The sequence below is a fragment of the Pagrus pagrus genome (genome assembly GCF_965226575.1).
Source record: "Pagrus pagrus genome assembly, chromosome: 20".
NCBI lineage: Eukaryota > Metazoa > Chordata > Actinopteri > Spariformes > Sparidae > Pagrus > Pagrus pagrus.
Window position 1 is genome coordinate 18,759,781 of NC_140207.1, and position 19,386 is coordinate 18,779,166.

The 19,386-nt window shown below is 38.9% G+C and overlaps 1 protein-coding gene across 1 annotated transcript in view; it reads left to right on the forward strand.

The window, feature by feature from the left end:
• The first annotated feature begins 1,990 nt into the window (after positions 1–1,990).
• The window catches only part of prkdc (protein kinase, DNA-activated, catalytic subunit), a 40,432-nt gene continuing 23,036 nt past the window's right edge, over positions 1,991–19,386 (forward strand). Inside the window, exons 1-46 of the mRNA XM_084340159.1 lie at positions 1,991–2,281; positions 3,099–3,175; positions 3,253–3,357; positions 3,481–3,555; positions 3,759–3,867; positions 3,961–4,073; positions 4,233–4,332; positions 4,473–4,528; positions 5,548–5,578; positions 5,663–5,820; positions 5,902–6,048; positions 6,200–6,364; positions 6,551–6,719; positions 6,930–6,979; positions 7,148–7,264; positions 7,670–7,819; positions 7,967–8,076; positions 8,282–8,441; positions 8,596–8,682; positions 8,809–8,928; positions 9,341–9,500; positions 9,633–9,742; positions 9,902–9,989; positions 10,156–10,319; positions 10,464–10,616; positions 11,169–11,276; positions 11,385–11,611; positions 11,887–11,981; positions 12,321–12,423; positions 12,719–12,852; positions 13,020–13,250; positions 13,566–13,792; positions 13,876–14,084; positions 14,609–14,741; positions 14,909–15,067; positions 15,372–15,575; positions 15,953–16,141; positions 16,310–16,414; positions 16,513–16,680; positions 16,869–16,996; positions 17,283–17,490; positions 17,710–17,888; positions 17,970–18,138; positions 18,263–18,328; positions 18,422–18,485; positions 18,776–18,924. Coding sequence (XP_084196285.1) covers positions 2,116–2,281; positions 3,099–3,175; positions 3,253–3,357; positions 3,481–3,555; positions 3,759–3,867; positions 3,961–4,073; positions 4,233–4,332; positions 4,473–4,528; positions 5,548–5,578; positions 5,663–5,820; positions 5,902–6,048; positions 6,200–6,364; positions 6,551–6,719; positions 6,930–6,979; positions 7,148–7,264; positions 7,670–7,819; positions 7,967–8,076; positions 8,282–8,441; positions 8,596–8,682; positions 8,809–8,928; positions 9,341–9,500; positions 9,633–9,742; positions 9,902–9,989; positions 10,156–10,319; positions 10,464–10,616; positions 11,169–11,276; positions 11,385–11,611; positions 11,887–11,981; positions 12,321–12,423; positions 12,719–12,852; positions 13,020–13,250; positions 13,566–13,792; positions 13,876–14,084; positions 14,609–14,741; positions 14,909–15,067; positions 15,372–15,575; positions 15,953–16,141; positions 16,310–16,414; positions 16,513–16,680; positions 16,869–16,996; positions 17,283–17,490; positions 17,710–17,888; positions 17,970–18,138; positions 18,263–18,328; positions 18,422–18,485; positions 18,776–18,924 — 6,195 coding nt within the window. The 5' untranslated portion in view covers positions 1,991–2,115. The remainder of the gene's footprint in view (positions 2,282–3,098; positions 3,176–3,252; positions 3,358–3,480; positions 3,556–3,758; positions 3,868–3,960; positions 4,074–4,232; positions 4,333–4,472; positions 4,529–5,547; positions 5,579–5,662; positions 5,821–5,901; positions 6,049–6,199; positions 6,365–6,550; positions 6,720–6,929; positions 6,980–7,147; positions 7,265–7,669; positions 7,820–7,966; positions 8,077–8,281; positions 8,442–8,595; positions 8,683–8,808; positions 8,929–9,340; positions 9,501–9,632; positions 9,743–9,901; positions 9,990–10,155; positions 10,320–10,463; positions 10,617–11,168; positions 11,277–11,384; positions 11,612–11,886; positions 11,982–12,320; positions 12,424–12,718; positions 12,853–13,019; positions 13,251–13,565; positions 13,793–13,875; positions 14,085–14,608; positions 14,742–14,908; positions 15,068–15,371; positions 15,576–15,952; positions 16,142–16,309; positions 16,415–16,512; positions 16,681–16,868; positions 16,997–17,282; positions 17,491–17,709; positions 17,889–17,969; positions 18,139–18,262; positions 18,329–18,421; positions 18,486–18,775; positions 18,925–19,386) is intronic.

Consider the following 19,386-nt stretch of genomic DNA (forward strand, 5'->3'; position numbering starts at 1 on the left):
AAAGAACATTGTGAGTGACACGATAAACTTTTATTCTGAACACAATTTCCAATCTACTTCCGGTATCATTCTGACGGACTTGACCTCATGCGACCAATCTGCCTTATGTGAAACGTCTTGACTACGTCACTCTGTTAAAGATAACCGGCTCAATAAAAGTCCAATGACATCCATAAAGTAGCCTGATTAGTTTTTATTTCACTTCGCACAAGAAGCACAGTGATAGAGATAAAATGCACTACCGCCACAGAGGCTGCAGACACTTTATTACGTTTGCCTGGGTTGTAAATCCCTGCAGTTTATATAGAGGCCTACTTGAATAGCTAGTGTGTTTTGCAGGCATAGTTTGCACTACTCTGCTGCCTGCAGTATGTTTCTGTGGAGCAGGGACATTGGGACCTTCTCCTGAGAAACACACACAACCTTCAGTCCTTTTAAATTAGAAAAAGTAGTGGCTTTCCTGTTCTTAAATTTGTTTTTCTTGAGTGGGTTGTTGGGAGCCCTCAGCTAAAGGAAATAACAAGAGGAGATAGTGGTGGCTGTTTTGATCATTGATTTACGATGAAACGTTTTTTTTATTCTATTAAAAATATACCCAGAGAGAATTCCTTAAGACAAAATCCACTGAAATTGGGGGCCTGTGGTCTAATGTGCATCTGTCGTGGGGTGGCCTTGACATGAAAAAGTTTGGGAACCTCTGGTCTTTCTCACAGTAATAGAACTGCACTTGGTCATCCATATTACCAACTGTCTGATGTCATCAGTGAATCAATGCCATAAGAAGTAGGCCTTTAATAGCATTTCATCCACATCTGCGCTGTTTGCTAGTGTTTAGTCCCACTTTATTTTAAAGTACAAAAATATCTCTTCTTTATTTTTAACACACAACATATTTTATAACAGACTTTCCATCTGTGAAACAAACTATTTTTTATTTATGCATCAGCTGTTTACAAAACAAAATACTCTTAACCTTTAAGTTTTTCTCTGAAAATGGATCTGATGCTGGAGGCTCCGAGTAACACAGCGCACATGACTGACATCTGCTGGTGACATGGCTGTAGTGCAGTCAAATGAGGTAGAGGTTCATTAAGTCATCTGTGAATCTCGGTATTCTCTTTGGATATATGACTTTTTTTTTTTTTTTTTTTAATCAGTTTAATATTTATATTATGTGTTTAACTAGTGTAAATCTAAATGGTGTTTCATCTCCATTATGTTTCCAGAGAAAATGGGATTATAGAAGATTAGTCCTGCACAATGTGCCAGACCATACTCATACTGTATGAGACCTAGAATCTTGAATGGTCCATTAAAATATTCACCAACCAGCGAAAATCTAATCATCCAGGAAAACAAGGTTGCACTCATTATTAGAAGTAATTCGCACCACAAAAAAGACTTTGAGGCTTGTTCACTAGACTTACATGAGTCTAGCTCACTAGCTGCAGAATCATGAGCTTTCACTGCCCTCCAGTGGTGAGAGCGAAGAACTGCAACGTATTACATTCATTAAGCTAGCGCTAATGCAGCCAGTATAGCACGGCAGTACTTCTGGTGGATATTTCCAAAATATACAATCAAATATGGTGTTAATAGTCAAGTACAACTACCACTATATGTTACAAGTGAAATGTACTAATATTGCATTGACTTTTTGATTTTGATTTTGTACTTTGCTTTAAACAATATCGGGCAATATAATAATAATAATCAAAAATCAAATCATTCCAATAAGCAGCCCTGAAATGAATGTCCCTGTCCGTTAGGACAGTTAGGACTTTGGACATTGATTAACAATCAGCAGAATGAACGATGACACTGTTTTCATATCTTTAATGGAGAACTCAGCAGTTTCGATCCAAATTAGACAGATGTGTATGTCCGTGCCAACAGGGCTTTTATTTTGAAGCGCACACAGCATGTATCCTATCCTGGTTCTTCCTGATATGCGTAATGACTTGAGATTGAATGCACTGGCTAGCTTGACAGTAGTGCGTTTAAGCTAGGTCAGTTGAGACGAGACAGTAGTTCTGTGATTGTTATACCTGTGAGAGACAGTAATGTGGTGCTCGGGATGCTAATGTTACTTTAACTTTGTTCCGCGCTGCAGTTATGTCTTCTCCCGACAGCAGCACTGCTGGAGGGACTCACGGGCTTCTTCTCAAACTTCATGAATCACTTTCAGACGAAGACACTCGAGCTGCGGCTCTGAAATGTCACGATATCGTCGGTGACTTGGGACATGAATGCATGCTAACTCCAACCGAGAATGAACTTGGTAAGACAATGGATACTCCTCTCAATACTTCATTGGAAGGGATTGAATCCGCGCCAAACTCCATTGACAATCTGGCAATTTAATGTTTATATAGCTGCTGTTGTTGACGAGCGACCAACACCTTGTTGGATACGGTGTTGTATGGATATTTAGAAGCTACTTATCAATTCGTCTTGCAGAAATTATTTCAGTAATGTCGATAACTTGTGTTTTATTGAGTTTGCCCGTGTCATGTCAGCGCCTTCCGCCAAAACTCACTCCCAGGGGGGCGGTGACACTCACTCAGAGTACAATAAAAAAGCCATGTGATTCGTGTTCAATAATTATAGGCTGAAATAAGATATTATAACTTCATTACAAGTCTTAACTGTTATACTAGTAAAACTATCCAAATGCAAAGGAAGTGTTTCATTAATAAAGGATGTAGGATCATGTTCAGACCACAGGTTCCCTCCATGGCACCTTACTCCTCCGAGGGATTCACTCTGAAGTTCATACTGTATGTAACATGTGGTCGTACTGTCACATTACAAGCACTAGCTGTGCCCTGTGTTCAACTTCAATTAAAGCACAATATTCTTTACAATATATACAGCCGAGAAACATTTTAGTTCCACATAACTCTGATCAGGTAATTTTCTCTGCAGTTACATGATAGTACATAAGTAATAATGCGTAATCTATGGAGTGTGTAGCAAAGGATCAGTAAGTTAATAGAGGCTTGCACATTGCACAGATGTGTTTAAAATTTCATATTCAATTGTTGGTGTTTTGAAGTACATACTTCTGATTCCACCTTTGCATTTTCATCTTGAAGCTTTACAGACATCGCTGTTGTTCTCAAAAGACTATGGACTGCTCAGCTTCCTCAGGAAGTCCCTGGCATCAGATGAGGTAGATATCAAGAAACGAACGAACAATAATTGAGTGAATTTAAAATTCTCACGTTGACAGAAACATCTCTTTTCCAGTTCCGGGACACCCGAGTTGATATCATATGTTTTTTGGACAAGTTTTTGGACCGAGTCTCGCCAAGAGTCAAAGGTTGGGAGAAGACTTACGCCATTGACATAAGAGTAAGTCCCCCTTTTAAGTCCCCCCCCAGTACCATACACTAAGGAAACACACTTTTGCTTGCATACATGTTTCTGAAAATTAATTATGTTTTTAACTCTCTTCCTTTCTTCTTTTTTATGCAGGACACATGCATGGTTGTGTATACGAAGGAAAAAGTGGCCAAATGTAGGACTCCAGTGCTGGACCTCCTCATGAAGGTTGGTTTCCTTTTCCATTTAGTGTATTTTCTTTAACATAATTAAGCCTAGCGTGCAAGGTGAGAAAAACAGACTGCATTTGGAGCAAAAGAAAAGATCCGCTGTTGCCTGTATTCCTTATTCATAGCTTGTGAGAGTCTGTCTGGTATGTTTGTGAACATGGACTTAAATATTGACTTGGTCTTGTCAAATACTCACCACAGGTTCTCCAAACAACAAAGGCTTCCAGTGTGGCTGCAGAGCTTCGAATCAGTGAAATATTCAACAAATACTACAGCGAGCTTTGTCAGAAGAGCAAACTACCAGATTCAGGTGAGTCAGCCCTTGATGACTGAAATCTTAACACCATAATGAGAATGTCTTTATATAGGCATATTTTATATATTTGTGCTGCTGTTTTTATAGTCCTTGGCAAAATCTATGAGTTGCTGGGAGTTCTTGCAGAGGTTCACCCCAGCGAGATGGTCAACAACCCTGACAAACTCTACAAAGCCTATCTAGGAGAGCTAAAAGAACAGGTATGTTTACAGATGAAACGGCGATGACATAAAAAAAAACAAAGAGAATATCACGATCTGTTGTTTGGGCTGTGCCAAGTGTTGAACTAATGCAGCCAGTTGAAAACAGCTGGTAAAATGTGTGTTCATTCAGTTGTGGTTTTGTGGTTTTTGTTTCAGATGACCTCTTCAACAAAGGAACCCAAACTTTTGGTCGTAGCTGGATGTTTGAGAGGAATCACTTCTCTGATGGTCAACTTCACTAAAACCATGGAAGAAGGTGGGATGTTGTGTGTGTGTGTGTGTGTGTGTGTGTGTGTGTGTGTGTGTGTCTCTGCACTTCTCAATTCATCCATTCATTTCACATTTCCAACAAAAAAAATTGGAATAGCATGATTAGTGTGTCTCTCTGACTTGCAGATCCAGCAACGTCTAAGGACATTTTTCAGTATGCCCTGAAGGCAGTCAGTCCCCAGGTAAATGTCATTGTCTCAGCTGTCCAACTGTCATTAACCATTGAAGCACCCAGTTGGCAAGGAAAGTGTACATGTAATGTGTAGTGCTGTGTATTGAATTCTTTTATGGTACCAGCAGAAATGTGTCACTGTCACAACAACACCGTTTAATATATGTTATCATATTGACCATTACATTTGTGCATACTGTGTCAAGGCATGCTGACCTGTTTTTAGATTGTGTTTTACTAGGGCTGTACCATTCAAAGCTTCTTTAATGTTGACATTGGTATTATTCTAAATCCAAAACTCCAGATGAAATGTTATTTTAAAAAACAGTGTGTGTCCAGCACACACGAAACATATAAACTCACTCGCACACACACACGCTCCCTGAAGAGGAATGAGGATAAAGGACTTTTAAAATCTAAAAGTCCAAGTTTATTGAATAAGATGGATGCAATTATTTCTAAAATTCACAAAATATTCAGGTTCTGTCCATCTTTGTTGGTGTTCAGCCTTTCAGAAATATTTTCACTGCAGTCAAAAAAACTGCTTACTCTCCTGCTTGCAGCGCACAAAATGAGGCCTGCACTTAGATTTTTTGTTGACGTGGGTATATAAATGTAATTTACGGTGCTGTTAGATTGCTGCTAGACTACCCCATCAATACATTTCAGCCCTAACACTATTATAGTATATTACTGAAGTCCTTAAAAAAAACGATCATAGTATCTTTGTCTTGGCACTCCATCAAGACATCATCACTTTCATATCACTAACGACTGTAGTAAGATATTGAAGAAATTGTCAATTTAGTTTAGTTGATTTAATTAAACAGACTCTTTAATCTGATGAAACACTTCATCATAAAACATGACATGATGACAGACATTAAAAGATTCATTTGGAAACCTCAATAGAAGCTTTGAATGTGAAAAAAGACGTCCGGTCCAGCTCTGTATTTTAAATTGAATGTGTTACCATGCAACCTGTCCCCTCTGACAGTGTGTTTTCCCTTTCTTTTTTTTTTGTTGTAGATGGAAATGAGTCGTTATGCTGTCACATGTGGTAAGGCCTGCCATTTCCATCGCAAAATGATAAGATAAACCTCCCTAAAAATCTAATATCTCTATGACTCTGTTTCTTAAACAGCTGGGCTTAGACTAATTGCCAGACATGCATCCCAGTTCAGCAGCTGCCTTATGGACCACTACAGAGCTTTGTTTGACGTCATGTCTAAACTCTGTGGACACATCAACGCTGAGATGAAGAAGACAAGTTACTATGCACTTGAATCTTTCCTCAAACAGGTGAACACTTAAAGGCTTTTCCAGACAAATGATCATCAGTAAAAATATTTCCAAAACCAATATTTTTATAATCATCTGAAGGTTGCGATGCTGGTGGCAGAGAATATTGAGGAGCACAAAAGCAAGCTGAAGTTCTTCATGCAGAAGTTCTGCGGCATCATAAAGACCATGGACTCTACACATAAAGAACTGTCCATTGCCATACGAGGATATGGATTCTTTGCAACCGTATGTTAATTGCCTTTGTTTGCTTTAATAACAGTTTGGTTTCCTGTGTATTCCACTAAATAATCTTAAATGTAATATTTTGTTCTTCATGTACAGTCCAGACTTCTTAATAAAAAAATCCAAAAAAGCCTAAAAAACCTTTTTTTTTTAGCCATGCAAGAAAGTCTGCCCACAAGACGTGGACTTGATGTACACAGAGCTGATTCAGCGCTGTAAGCAGATGTACCTGACTGAGTCTGATGGGGAGGACGACAGTCTCTACCAGCTGCCAAGCTTCCTGGACTCTATTGCTAGTGTCCTGATTCACCTGGACAAGGTAACAAACTCTGTCATTAAAGTTTGACCACAGTTGAATAACAACAAACAAATCTAAAAATCTAATTGACAAGCATTATAGTTTTCAGCCATCCTTGTATGCACCATGATGTCATGCAGTGGCAAGAAAGACTCATCTGCCATTGATTGTCTCATTTCAATGTCTGCTTTGTGTCTGTGCTCTCAGATTCCAGAAGTGTATACACCTCTACTGGAGCGTCTCCTCGTAGTGCAGATTGACAGCTTCCCTCAGTACAGCGAGAGAATGCAGACCGTGTGTTGCCGGTCCATCCTTAAGGTGCTGGTGGCCATGGCTTCTAAAGGACCTGTCCTATGGACTTTCATTAGCTCAGTGGGTAAGTAGATCATGATCACATTACATCTCAAGTCCATCATTGTATTTTGAAAGGAAACCCTGCATTTTATCATGTTATCTGTAAAAGTGTCAATTCAGTAAATAGTGTAAAAATAGAATTGATCATATTCTGATTTTATCACCATGTTGCTCTTGTATGATTTATCTGAGATCATATCTGCTAAAACCTTCACTTTTCATTATTTTTCAGTGCACCAGGGCTTGATTCGTGTCTGTTCAAAACCCATCATGCTTGCTGAGGTCAGATGCATGTTTCTAGATGTTGATGTCATTATTGAATCCAGACATATGTATATATTTACTCAGCGGAATGTTTTGTTTGCAATCATATTTGTTTTCCTTTAATTAAAAACTAATTTTTTACTTTGCTGATAGAGGAAATATGCCTTTTTGTCCTCATTTCCTCAGGACAAAGATGGTGGTCCGTCTGAGTATTCCCAAGTTCGTGTTGGAAAGTGGAAAGTTCCGTCGAGTCAGAACTATCTTGCTCTGTATAAAAGCCTTCTAGACTGTGATCAGCTTAAGGTACAGCTATGTTCTTTAATTTTATCTTTTTAAGATGTGAAAAAAAAATGCTCAACTAATTTCAGCAGGTTTGGTTGGTGTAACCTGTTACATTTAGCCACTTAATATCCATTCTGAAGACAGTATTTATTCATTTACTATCAATAAGTCTAACTTTTGGTTATTATATTACGCTACTTTATTACCATAAAACTACTTTTTTACTACGAGAGTATTGCCTGTACAGTTTTGAATTGTAAATATTTAGGTACATAATATAATTACATATATTTACTAGCCACATTGTCTCCTCACATGCCTTCCTTCATTAGAGGAGGCAGCTGCAAGGGAGATAGTTTTCATTGATATTTAATGAGCATATAAGTTTTCTTTTTTTGTCCATGTTACATTTTCATCCTTCTGCAGGATTCAGGATTTCTGGACGGAGCCTTTGAAAGTCAGAACGCTGCTCTGGTATCTTTGAGCCGTCTCCTTTATGATGAGTTGGTGAAATCCATTCTCCGAATTGTGGAGAAATTGGACTTGTCTGTGCAGAAAGTGACAACAGGAGAAGAGGTGAGGTCATTATGATAAGGCCCTAGTAAACTTGTGAACATGTTTTATCCTTTCTGTTGTAAGTATAACTTGAACCATAATTCACTTGGTCTTCAGATGTCTGTCTTTTGAACACTAATCCATGGCACTTGCCTCCCCCTCTGTCAGGCTCCAGATGATGCGGCTCACGTCCTTCCCTCCTCTGACCCTGCAGCTCATCTGTTGCCTAATAAGATCAAAGATTTCACTGCCTTTATCAACCTGGTTGACTTCTGCAGGTAAGGTCTGAATATGAACAGAACCATGCTGGATACTTTATATATTACACTTTTTCGACCTTTTCATCCTTCACTCTCTTCCAGCCACATTTCAACCTGGGAGATCAGTCTGTTAGGCATTGTAGGGCCATAAAAAGTGTACATACTCCGTATTCTAGCACATTGATGGTTCATTTTCAGTCTCACTGTTTTCCTTTTTTTGCAGTGAGTTGTTGCTGAATAAACATGTGGAGTACTTTCAGTCCTGGGTGTATCCCCTAAGCCATGAACTTATCCTCCACTCCATACGAAACCCACTCGTCAGTGGCTTTTACAAGCTGCTGTCCGTCACCATGAAGATTGCCAAGAGAATCAAGCACTACCAGGTACGGTTCCACTAGTGCAAAGCATTTTGTAAGCTCAGTCATATGAGATATAGGATAATTGCAGAGTTGAAGAAACTCAAAGAAAAAGAAGTTGTGGAGTACACTTCTGACATTGAATATGTCTTACAAATATCAACAATCTGTTTTTGAACAGGGAGTTGGCCTGAGAAACTCTTCAAACGCCCAGAGCGACACAGTGAAAAGTGCTAGCTTTGCACTCTTCTCTAAGTTTGGAAAAGAGGTAGTTGCTCTTCACAATTTTTACTGAAAGTGTTATAAACTTGCTTGTTGGTGCAATTAACTAAAATGAGGCATTACTGGTGAACTTAATATGTCGGAGATGTGAGTGACATTTATTTCCCACTAGGTGTGTGTGAGAATGAAGCAGTATAAAGATGAGCTGTTGGCATCCTGCTTGACATTTGTCCTCTCGCTGCATCACAACATCATAGCTTTGGACATCAAGGCCTACTGCCCTGCTCTTGAGGTGGGTCCTTTCATTTGTTTCATTGTGCATTTGTGATGTAGATGAAAATGAGTAAATACAACTTAAAACAAAAACCTAAAATGTGGATGTACATTGGACAGTTTAATGCAGTAATTTTCAACCGAGGCAGTTGATCCCCAGCTGTTACTTCTGCAGTTTCCAGGGAGCATGAGGAAATATATATATATTATATAAGTCACTTATATAATTTGTCTGATTTTGTCTAACATTTGCTCTATAGAATAAAAGTTACAATTTGAATAAAAAATATGCCCATATCATACCATGTTGCAACTAAACGCAGACAATCAAAGAGAAAGTGACTTCAAGTCAAAAATGAATGGTTGAAATAGTTAAAAGTGTGTGTGTGTGTGTGTGTGTGTGTGTGTGTGTGTGTGTGTGGGGCTTCTAGGCGGCTCTGAAGTTGGGTTTGAGCCATGTTCCTTTGGCCAACGTAGCCCTAGACGCTCTTGAGGACTGGTCCTCCCACATCCCCTTGGAGACTATGCAGCCCTGCTACACTATTGTCCTTCCTCTTCTGGATGGATACCTCAAAACCACCTCCACCGACAGTAAGCCCATAATATTCAGTGGTCAAGTCAGTTGATGGACAGTTTGGTCACATTTTAAATGATTTTCAGTTTAATAAATGAAGATATCAGCCAAATTAACATAAAGTCTGATTCAGATGTTGTTGCCTTTAGACAAAGACGACAGCAACTGGGAAGTGATGTCGTCTGTGTCTTCAACACGTGACAAAGGATACAGCCGAGTGATGACAAGGCTCCTGAAAAAATCCAACCAGCTCACTATGGTGGGAAAAAATATTTCAGGAGAGCGATTTGCCTTTTGTGTTATTTCCTAATCTGTCTTCAGTGGTTTTCTCTTTTTTCAACCACTAATGATGCATGATGATAACACTGACAGTGAAGTCCTGTATTTGAATGTACTGATTTCTTCTATGTGAATGCAGGAAGATGCTCCACTTGACATTGTGAGGCTCAGGGTGGTGAAGTTGCTCGGTCACCTGGGAGGGAAGCTGAACAGGAACCTTGTAACTGGTGAGGATTTACATAATCAATAAACCATGTTCATCTATTTTCCACTGACATTTTCAGTATTTTAGCAATGTTCCAGATTGATGCTTTGTCAACACTTAACACATGACTGTTAATAGAAATACTTGCTGTTTTTATTGATCAAAGACCTCTATTTTTATACATTTAGTGGTGTCATCAGAGGAGATGATGAAGAAATTTGTTGCCTGGGATTCTGAGAAAAGGCTCAGCTTTGCAGTGCCGTTCGCTGACATGAAGCCAGTCATCTACCTCGACCCATTTCTGCCTCGAATTAGTGAACTGGCTCTGTCCACAAGTGACAGACACACCAAAGTATGTAATCTTACATGGAAGAGTTTCCCCCTCCAGTGGCAGTTCACAAAATTAATTTGATGCAATCTTTTGGTTGTGATATGATAACAACCCAATAAAAACAAGCTACATTTTTGAATCAAGTTTCTCTTTTGTTTGATGCAGGTAGCAGCTTGTGAGCTGCTCCACAGCTTGGTGGTCTACATGGTTGGGAAGAGTGCTCAGATGGTTGAAGGGGAGAACAGTTTGCCACCTATGTACAAGCTGCACAAGAGGCTGTTTCCTGTGCTACTGCGTCTGGCCTGTGATGTGGATCAGGTGTGTGCACTCCACCAAGATAGTTATCCCAGACATGATACCTGCTGGTCATGAAAGGTCCTTTAAATCTGATGGAATTTGGAAGGATTTTAAACCGGTCAAGGAGAGACATGTATGTTAATAAACACTGCCATCTTGTTTAAATTTAGATGGTGGTAATCAACTAAATTGTCGAGGGAATTTAAATCTCGACCCTTTCACAAAATAATGTCTGACAAACCGGGAAAGAAGAATATTTGTAGCATAAGTATATTTGTTTTTCAATTTAGCCTGAGTATTTGTTTTACTTTACTTTTATTTTTTTTACTTTACGTTACTAAAGGCTACATTCCGTTGTCTGCATGTAAAGACTGCAAGTTGTCATTATAAAAATTCTCAGAGTTGTAACGGTAATTAACCATGTCTCAAACTATGCTGTGTTGGATTCTTGAATTTAAGGAATTGGGCCTTGAAATCCCTTATAAAGTCCCTGAGTTTGATCTAAGGTGTGGGAATGCTGGGTATGTGATGATGTCTAAAGTATTGCTAATGAATTAAAAAATGTTTTACTAGGTGACCAGACAGCTCTTTGAACCGCTGGTTATGCAGCTGATTCATTGGTTCACCAACAACAAGAAGTTTGAAAGCCAAGATACAGTTGCTGTTCTAGAGGCCATTATGGTAAGTGTGTAAACTCTATGAAGAGCTTTATAGGCTAAATATCTTCAGCGTTTCTTTTCTGCCTCCTTTGGTTGCCTAATTTTCTTTTGTGCGTGCTTTTCTGTTCAGGACGGTGTGGTCGACCCGATGGACAGCACTCTCAGAGACTTCTGTGGCCGCTGCATTGAAGAGTTTGTCAGATGGTCGATCAAACAAACCACACCCAAGCAGCAAGAGAAGAGCCCCACTAACATGAAATCCTTGTTTAAGCGTATCTACAGCTTGGCTCTCCACCCCAATGGCTTCAAAAGACTTGGTGCAGCCTTAGCATTCAATAGCATCTACAGACTTTTCAGGTACGATACTTTTCTCTTGGACACTTTGAGTTAATTTATATAGTATCTAAAGAAGCAAGCTGTATCTTGCGTTTGATATTTAAGGTTTGACTGATAGTGATAATGTTTTGTTATCATTCTATTTAAATAACTACCTTTTTATGCCAAAAAAATATGCATAATAATATTTTCCCACTGCCTTGTTTTTCCAACAGAATGACAAAATTAATTGTGAGAAATGCTAGTTTATAACTAAATTGTTGGGTTGTTGTACTGTTTTTTATTTGTCTCTGCAGGGAGGAAAGTTCCTTGGTGGAGCAGTTTGTCTTCGAAGTTCTCGTCATATTTGTCGAAAGTCTGGCTCTTGCACACTCAGATGAGCGATCTTTGGGTAATTGTTCTCCACCTCAGATTTATAGACAGGACATTTTTACAGGACAGGTTTTAAAATCATTTTCAATGTGTTCATGTTATAAAATATATAAATGGGTTCATGTGAAATGTATGACTGATAACTAGCAGTGGTATTTAATACCTCGGGAACAGATATTTCTTTGAAGGTGATATATCAGTGTGTTACAGTGTTATCAAATTATGTTGCAAAAACAACACAATGTTTCAAGCCACTCTATGGTTCTTTCTACTTTGCATTAAAGGATAATTATAATGGAAAGCTAATTTGATTTTCAAAAAAGGTATTAAGCTGTTATTGCTGCTCCTCCATCCTCAGGTACATTGCAGCAGTGTGGAAGTGCCATTGATCACCTGAAACGAATCATTAAACACAAGGCCCCCAATCTCAATCAGAACAATGCTAAGAGACGCATCCCAAGGTCGGTATTCTGTGAACATGGATGTTAATTTTTGCAAGCAATGACGCTTCCCAAAGTCAATTTAACATAACAAAATTAAAATATATAGCTGCTTTGAAATGAAAATGAGCAGTCAGATACATTTTGTATATTTAGCATCACATTTCATAGATTCACATAAAGTTTTATTATGTGTGCATTCTCCATATTTCTACAAGAAGGCTAAAGCTAAGACTAAAGTAATATTTATGCTATTATGAGATATTATGATTTGTATTTGGAAATTAATATGAAATTCCTCTTTCTCTTCATACAGGGGCTTTCCCCCTGATGAAAAGCTGTGTCTCTCTGATGTGGTTTTATGGCTCCTTGAACAATGTGGCCGCCCTCAGACTGAGTGTCGCCACAAATGCATGGAACTCTTCTACGAGTTTATACCCCTCCTCCCAGGTGAGCAATCCAAGCAAGGGCTTCGTCATCCAGATATAAAAGTGAACACAACACATGCATTTCATAAAAAGAACCCTATCATACCATCACAGTAGCAATGCATTAATTTTGATTATTTTTTATACTTATACAAATGAATAAACTCTATGTCTGTGACTGAACTGAAGGAAAGAAGTCTCCACCTCAGTGGTTGGATGGCATGCTGAAGGATCATGGTATAAGTTTCCTGATCTCACGGTTTGAGGGCGGAGGTCTCCTCTCCCAGCCCACTCTCAGGGACCTGTCTAGTCCTTTCAGTGTCAGAGCCACCCTGCAGTGGATGGACCTACTGCTGGCTTCCCTGGACTGCTACAACACCTTCATCAAGTTACACATAATCAAGCCTCATCACATGCTTGGTAAGACTTGTTTGTGAAACCCTTGACAATTATAGTATGTTATTACTACCCATACCATTTCTTATACTGGGATAGTGAGATAACGAGCCAGTAGTTGTAAGTGGGGTCATGTTGTGACTTACATTTTGTCATATTGTAACTGCTATGACATTGCAAATTTGACATTTCTGAAAAAAAAGATGTATTTTCAGTTTGAAATCAGTGTTGACTATTCCATCCGTACTTTCTAACATGAAACCTCATTTAACATTGTATTGGCCCTGCAGTGATCGCAATAAATACTATTCTTATTCTTCCCTTATCGTTCCCCCAAAGGCTCCAAAGAGAAATCAAGCTTTCTGAAAGCTATGAGTTTCTTTCTGACTGAGTTGGCAACTCGTGAACTGGCAGCAGCAGAGAGCTGTTTCCCTCTTGGTGAAAGGAGCTCTCACTTCAGCCCAAGAGAGGTGGACCAGTACAACTTCAGCAAGTGCACCATTATTGTCCGCCTGTTGGAGTTTGCCACTATGATTCTTGAGAAAGGAGACAAGGAGTTTTGGAAGGTATCACTGAATCTAAGAAAAGGCTTGATTTTTTTCATTTGAAAGTTTTTTTTTTTGCTCACTTAATCATATTTAATTCACAGCTTCTGGAACAAGACATTTTGGTCTCAGCTTTTTTTGAGCTGACTGCGCTGGTGTTGTGTGAGCCATCCACTGTTGGTTTCAACATGGCAGATGTAGAGGTAATGAAGAACCTCCCAGATGTGTGTGTTCCTTTACTGAAGGTCCTGCTGACCTCACCCTATCGCACTCGTATTGAAGGCAGTTTGCGGACAAAAATCTCACGAAAAAGGTATGTTGATTATCTTTTAGTACTCTATTTTGAGTTCACTGTTAGAGACAAAGACTGGCCACATGCAATGGCTATCATTACAAAAAATGGCTTGAGAATAGTCATTGTCGTTGTCAGAAGGTAACAATTAAAATTTGTTTCAATAATTAAATGATAAAATAATCTTCTGCAAAATGAAGAATAGACAGAGGAATTGAACATTCACATTTCATAAATTACAAATTTAGACATCACTTCAGTCCCAGGTCAGTCCCAGTTTCGATAAACAAACTCTCCCATCTGTGTGATGTATGGTATATTATGCTAGAAGAAAAGAAAAAAAAAACTTGGATTGAGCTAACTGAGGCCTGAAAAGACAACTAGCTATTTTGACAGCCATAAACATAGTTATGAAATCTCAAAAAATAAATAGCATGTCAGTTGAAACTTATTGTAACAAACAACCCTGATTGTGATAATAGTACAGTTGTCAAAACCAGCCATCTTTATTTTTTCTTTCTTAATTTCTTAAATGATCTCTCCAGTGTTGAGGACTTGTGTGCTGTAGACCTCTACCATTCCAGCACTCTGAGCCACCACGACCAGATGGAAATGGTTCTGTCCTCCTGTAAGCAGATCCACAAAGCAGACTTCCTCAGCTCCATTCTGCACAGCCAGGTATTTTTCATTTTGCATAATCATTTAACACTCAATATATACTGAAAATGAATTTAATGCATTTTATATTTTGTGCACTGATGTAATGCAGTATTTTGGCCATTTTCTTACAGTGCTTATTGCATATGAAAATATTAGCCACACATTTGTCTTTCTCTGTGTTAAAGGATGCTGCCTATGCCCAATCCCTTGGGTCCCGACTTCTAATGACAGTGTACAAAGGTATAGCACCCGGTGAGGACAGGAAGGCACTTCCATCATTGGACATAAATACCAAGAGGCTAGCAGACGGCCTGCTTCAGCTTGCCTTTTCTCTAAGTCAACAGGTCAGTGCTATCGCTCTTTGGATTAGATTTGCTAAAATGAGATGAAATTGAAACCTTCTATGGTGAGCTGCAGTCAGCTGACTACAGCAGAATATAACAATGTTGCAAAACTGCCAGTGGATGTGTTGACACAATGAAACTCACAGTTTCAACACTGTAAAAAGCATGAATAGCATATCAATTTATACTTTGTTAAAAGATATATTTAGATCATTACGTCAATGAAAAACTCCTTGGATATGATGAAGTTCTTTAGTGTTTCACTGCTCCCTGCCTGCTGTTGTGTGTTGCTGTTTCTCTGCAGAGTGAGCAGCTGGTGGACTTGTTGCTGAACACCATCATGCTTTCTGTGCCGATATCTGGAAGCCATAGCCATAACTTCCTGAGCTTCTCGCATGGCGAGTATTTCTACAGCCTCTTCCAGATGACCATCAACACTGAGTTGCTGAGAAGTCTGGACACTACAGTACCACGCCTCATGACAGCCTCCTCTCAAAACCCCAGCATGGTAGCTCTTTTTCTCTTTTTTTCCCCACATTTTTAAATCGGTTAAAAATAAAGGTTATTGTACAATAGATTTCCAAAAACATTCCCAACACAGATATAACATTTAAAGGTGAAACATGTTTACAGCCTGACACCTGCTTAATGAGGCTATATAGACAATGTTTTTGTGGTCTTTGTTCTGCACAGTAGCATTGTTATCAGGATGCAGTTATTTAAGTATTGATTATTAAGAATCATTGTTGGTAAAGATATAATTTCTTGTACAAATTTAGATCTTTTCAAGCCTATGAAGTGAGTCGCAGCCATGCACCTGTAAAGGAACATTATTGTTTTTCTGTATGTGAAGTGTGTTATTCTGATGATGAATTTTGTCATCAGGTCAGTGTGTTGCTGAATGGCATGCTGGACCACAGCTTTAGAGAGCGCTCTGTGAGGAAGACTCAGGGAAAACAGCTGGTTGAAGAGGTGCTGAGAAGATGGAAAAGTCTGCAGTCGTGGTGGGAAGGACACTCCTCAACTCCTGAGAGCAAAACCGCCACCCTGCTGCTGCTCTCCAAGCTCCTACAGGTATTATAAAGCTGAAGTTACTAGCAAATCAATGGTTTGTGAATAGGGGAATAACCCTGAGTTGTCTGTAAACTAACAAAACACAATGCAAAATGGTACAAAACGAGCTTACTCAATGTATTTTTTTCAAATGTCCTCTAATGTCTAACTTATTCCCTCTCGCATCAGATTGACTCCACTGTCTGCTCTGATATCAACCATGAAGCATTCAGACCGGTGTTTTCCACTTTCACTATGCTGCTGGTTGACATGAATCTGCCTCTGAATCTCAAGGTAAAGGAGATGCTATTTAGTGGATTTGTTGAGTTGCTTAAACAAGCAAACAAAGCTGACATTTAAGTTTCTTTTGTTGGATTCTCTCAACTCTTCAGAGTCAGGCCCTGTTGGTGTTGCCCTTCTTCACAACCCTCCCAGAGGAGCCACTGGCTGAGCTGCAGAGAGCCCTGGACACCCTGGTAGCTTCCCACTTCCCCATGCAGTCAGATGAGTTTGCTAAGGGCTCGCTTCACCGTAACAACTACATGGACTGTGTCCGAAAGGTAAAGCCTGTGTTATGAAGATTAATATGGATACCACTGATTTCTAGGGGAAAAGTTAATATAATAGATGACAACAAGCATACTCCAAAAACTGACCAAGAACCCTTGTGTGGCAAGTGTAACCTTAACCAGGTTTTATTTGTTGGTGTTAGGGAGGTCGTAATTCTACATTTCTTTCTGTCTGTTAGTTGCTGGATGCCCTTGAGCTTTCTCAGAGCCCCCTCCTGCTCAAACTGATAGCAGGGATTCTGTGTCGAGATAGAAAACACATCATGGAGGATCAATTCCAAAACTGCTTCCAAAGAATTGCTAAGCGGTCAGTAAAGCCTTCACAACCTTTCTTCATTCATGCGAGACTGTAAGGTTACACAAGGTTTCTTTCTTTCATTTTAATTTAAGGTGTAGATGTTTTGAAGTCATAGATTAAACATAACTTGTTCAGCTTTTGTTATCAACTGCAGTTGTAGATACACATGTAGACTAATGTATAACATACTGTACATGTTAAGATCCATTGCAGGGCCATTATACCATATTGCAGTAGATCACACAGATGTCTCTTATTTTGTGGTGACTCCCTGTGTTTATTAATATCTGACTAGGTCAAGTACTGAGCGGCAGCTGAAGCTACTGTGTACAGTATATGTGGTGATCCAGCACGGTGATGTGCCCATGAACTCCATGCTGCAGGCTATGATGGAGAGGGTTCTGCTGCCTCTTGCCTCTCACTGTAGCATCACGGCTCTCAATGACTTCTTTGTGGGAAATGTCTCTGACATAACTGCTTTGCTGCTCAGCCGCTTCACTAAGGTTTGCTTCTTAACATTGTTACTTCTAGAGAAAAATGTGACGATGAAAAATTATCAGTTTAATGGCTGTTTTATTTAAGACTTCTATGATATTCGCTTTTAAACAAACATTTGGCAGTTAGGTGCAATTTGAGTCCTCACAGCCCAAAGCTAGTACTGTCTTATGTAGATGGAAGGAGAACATTGGAAATCAAATGCATTATTTCTTTATCAATTTTAGTCAAATGAAGATGAATTTGAGATCCAGTTGCTGAAGAAGAATGGCTGCTTCAAGCTGATGGAGCTCCTGTATTCTCGGCTTCCCAAAGAAGAGGTTTATTCCAAGGAATCTCGCATTAATCAAGCCTTCTGTCGTTCAGACAAAACAGAGGGAAATGAGCTGTCCAAGGCCATGATTAAGTAAGAAGTGACATGAAAGGGATGTAAAATGTCCTCATTCAACCATGAATAAGTATTAAGAATTGTTTTTATCTCCATCAGGTCATGTTTTGAAGCGTTCACTGAGAACATGGCTGGTGAGACTCAGCTCCTTGGACTTCGAAGACTCTATCACTGTGCTGCATACAACTGTGCAATCGCTGCCATCAGCTGCAGCTTCAACGAGCCCAAATTCTACCAGGGCTTCCTCTTCAGTGAGAAACCAGAGAAGGTGCTGGCTGCCTTTTTAAATTTTATCCGACTCACTTCACTGCAGTCCTCTTTCATTTTGGAACAATACACTACAATGAATTACACAATTTCTTCACATTTTGTGTTTTTTGTTCCTTATCCAGAATCAGTTCATTCTGGAAAACATAATCGATGTTGAAAGGACCTACAATTTTCCCATTGAAATTGAGGTATGTTTTTTTTTTTTTGACATAGCTGTTTGTTTAACAGTATGCCTTGAGTTGCAGTGATTGTTTATCCATTTATTTTTTTCATCAATTTAGGTCCCACTTGAGAGAAAGAAAAAATACGTCATGATTCGCAAAGAAGTCAGCGAGGAGAATGGAGGTATTTTACTGCTCACATCAATGTTTTTTGTAACTTTTGGAATTTGGCCATCTTTTTCAAAGAGAAAATGTAATTTCACTGCGCACTCTGTGTTCACCCAAAACTGTGCCTTGTTATGGCTTATTTATAAGACTTTATAAGACCTTAGTAAGTCCAATAAAAATGTCTTGCTCTTTACAACAAAATGGGATGTGATGCGAGTTTATCATAGGTAAATAAATAAAATGTATCCAAAGTTTATTTGAAGTCTTTTATGTTTGTTCATGAGATTTATGTTGTGGTTTCCATAGACGCACCAGTGTATCTGTCCTCTCAGTCCTACATGGCCGACAGCAGCCTAAGCGAGGAGATGAGTCAGTTTGATTTCTCCACCGGAGTCCAAAGCTTCTCCTACAGCTCTCAGAACCCTGAAGGACAGAGACGCACCGTTGCAAAAAGAGTCAGTCATGATTTTTTTCTCCCAATTACACAATTCCTGACTTTATATTATATTTTAGCGTCATATGATGTGTTAAATATCGTCTCAAAGGATTGTCAACCTTACCAATGGTCCTTTGAGGCAACTAAATGCATTTTTGTTTCGCACTAGAGCTGTGACAATTAGTTGATTTATCTATTAGTCGATCAAAAGAAAATTAATCATCAACTGTTTTGATAATCAATGAATTGTTTTCAAAAGCAAAATGTCAAACATTCGTTGGTTCTAGCTTCATAAATGTAAGGATTTGCAGCTTTTCTTTTTTTTGATAGTAAATGAAAAAAATTTTCGGTTTTGGACTAAAGAAGCTATTTGAAAACTCGAGAAAATGATGAATTAAAAATAAATAGTAATTTCTTACAATGTTTTTGAGATTTTATAAACCAAAGGAAGTTAAGGAAAAGGAAGTTTGTTGGTATGTTT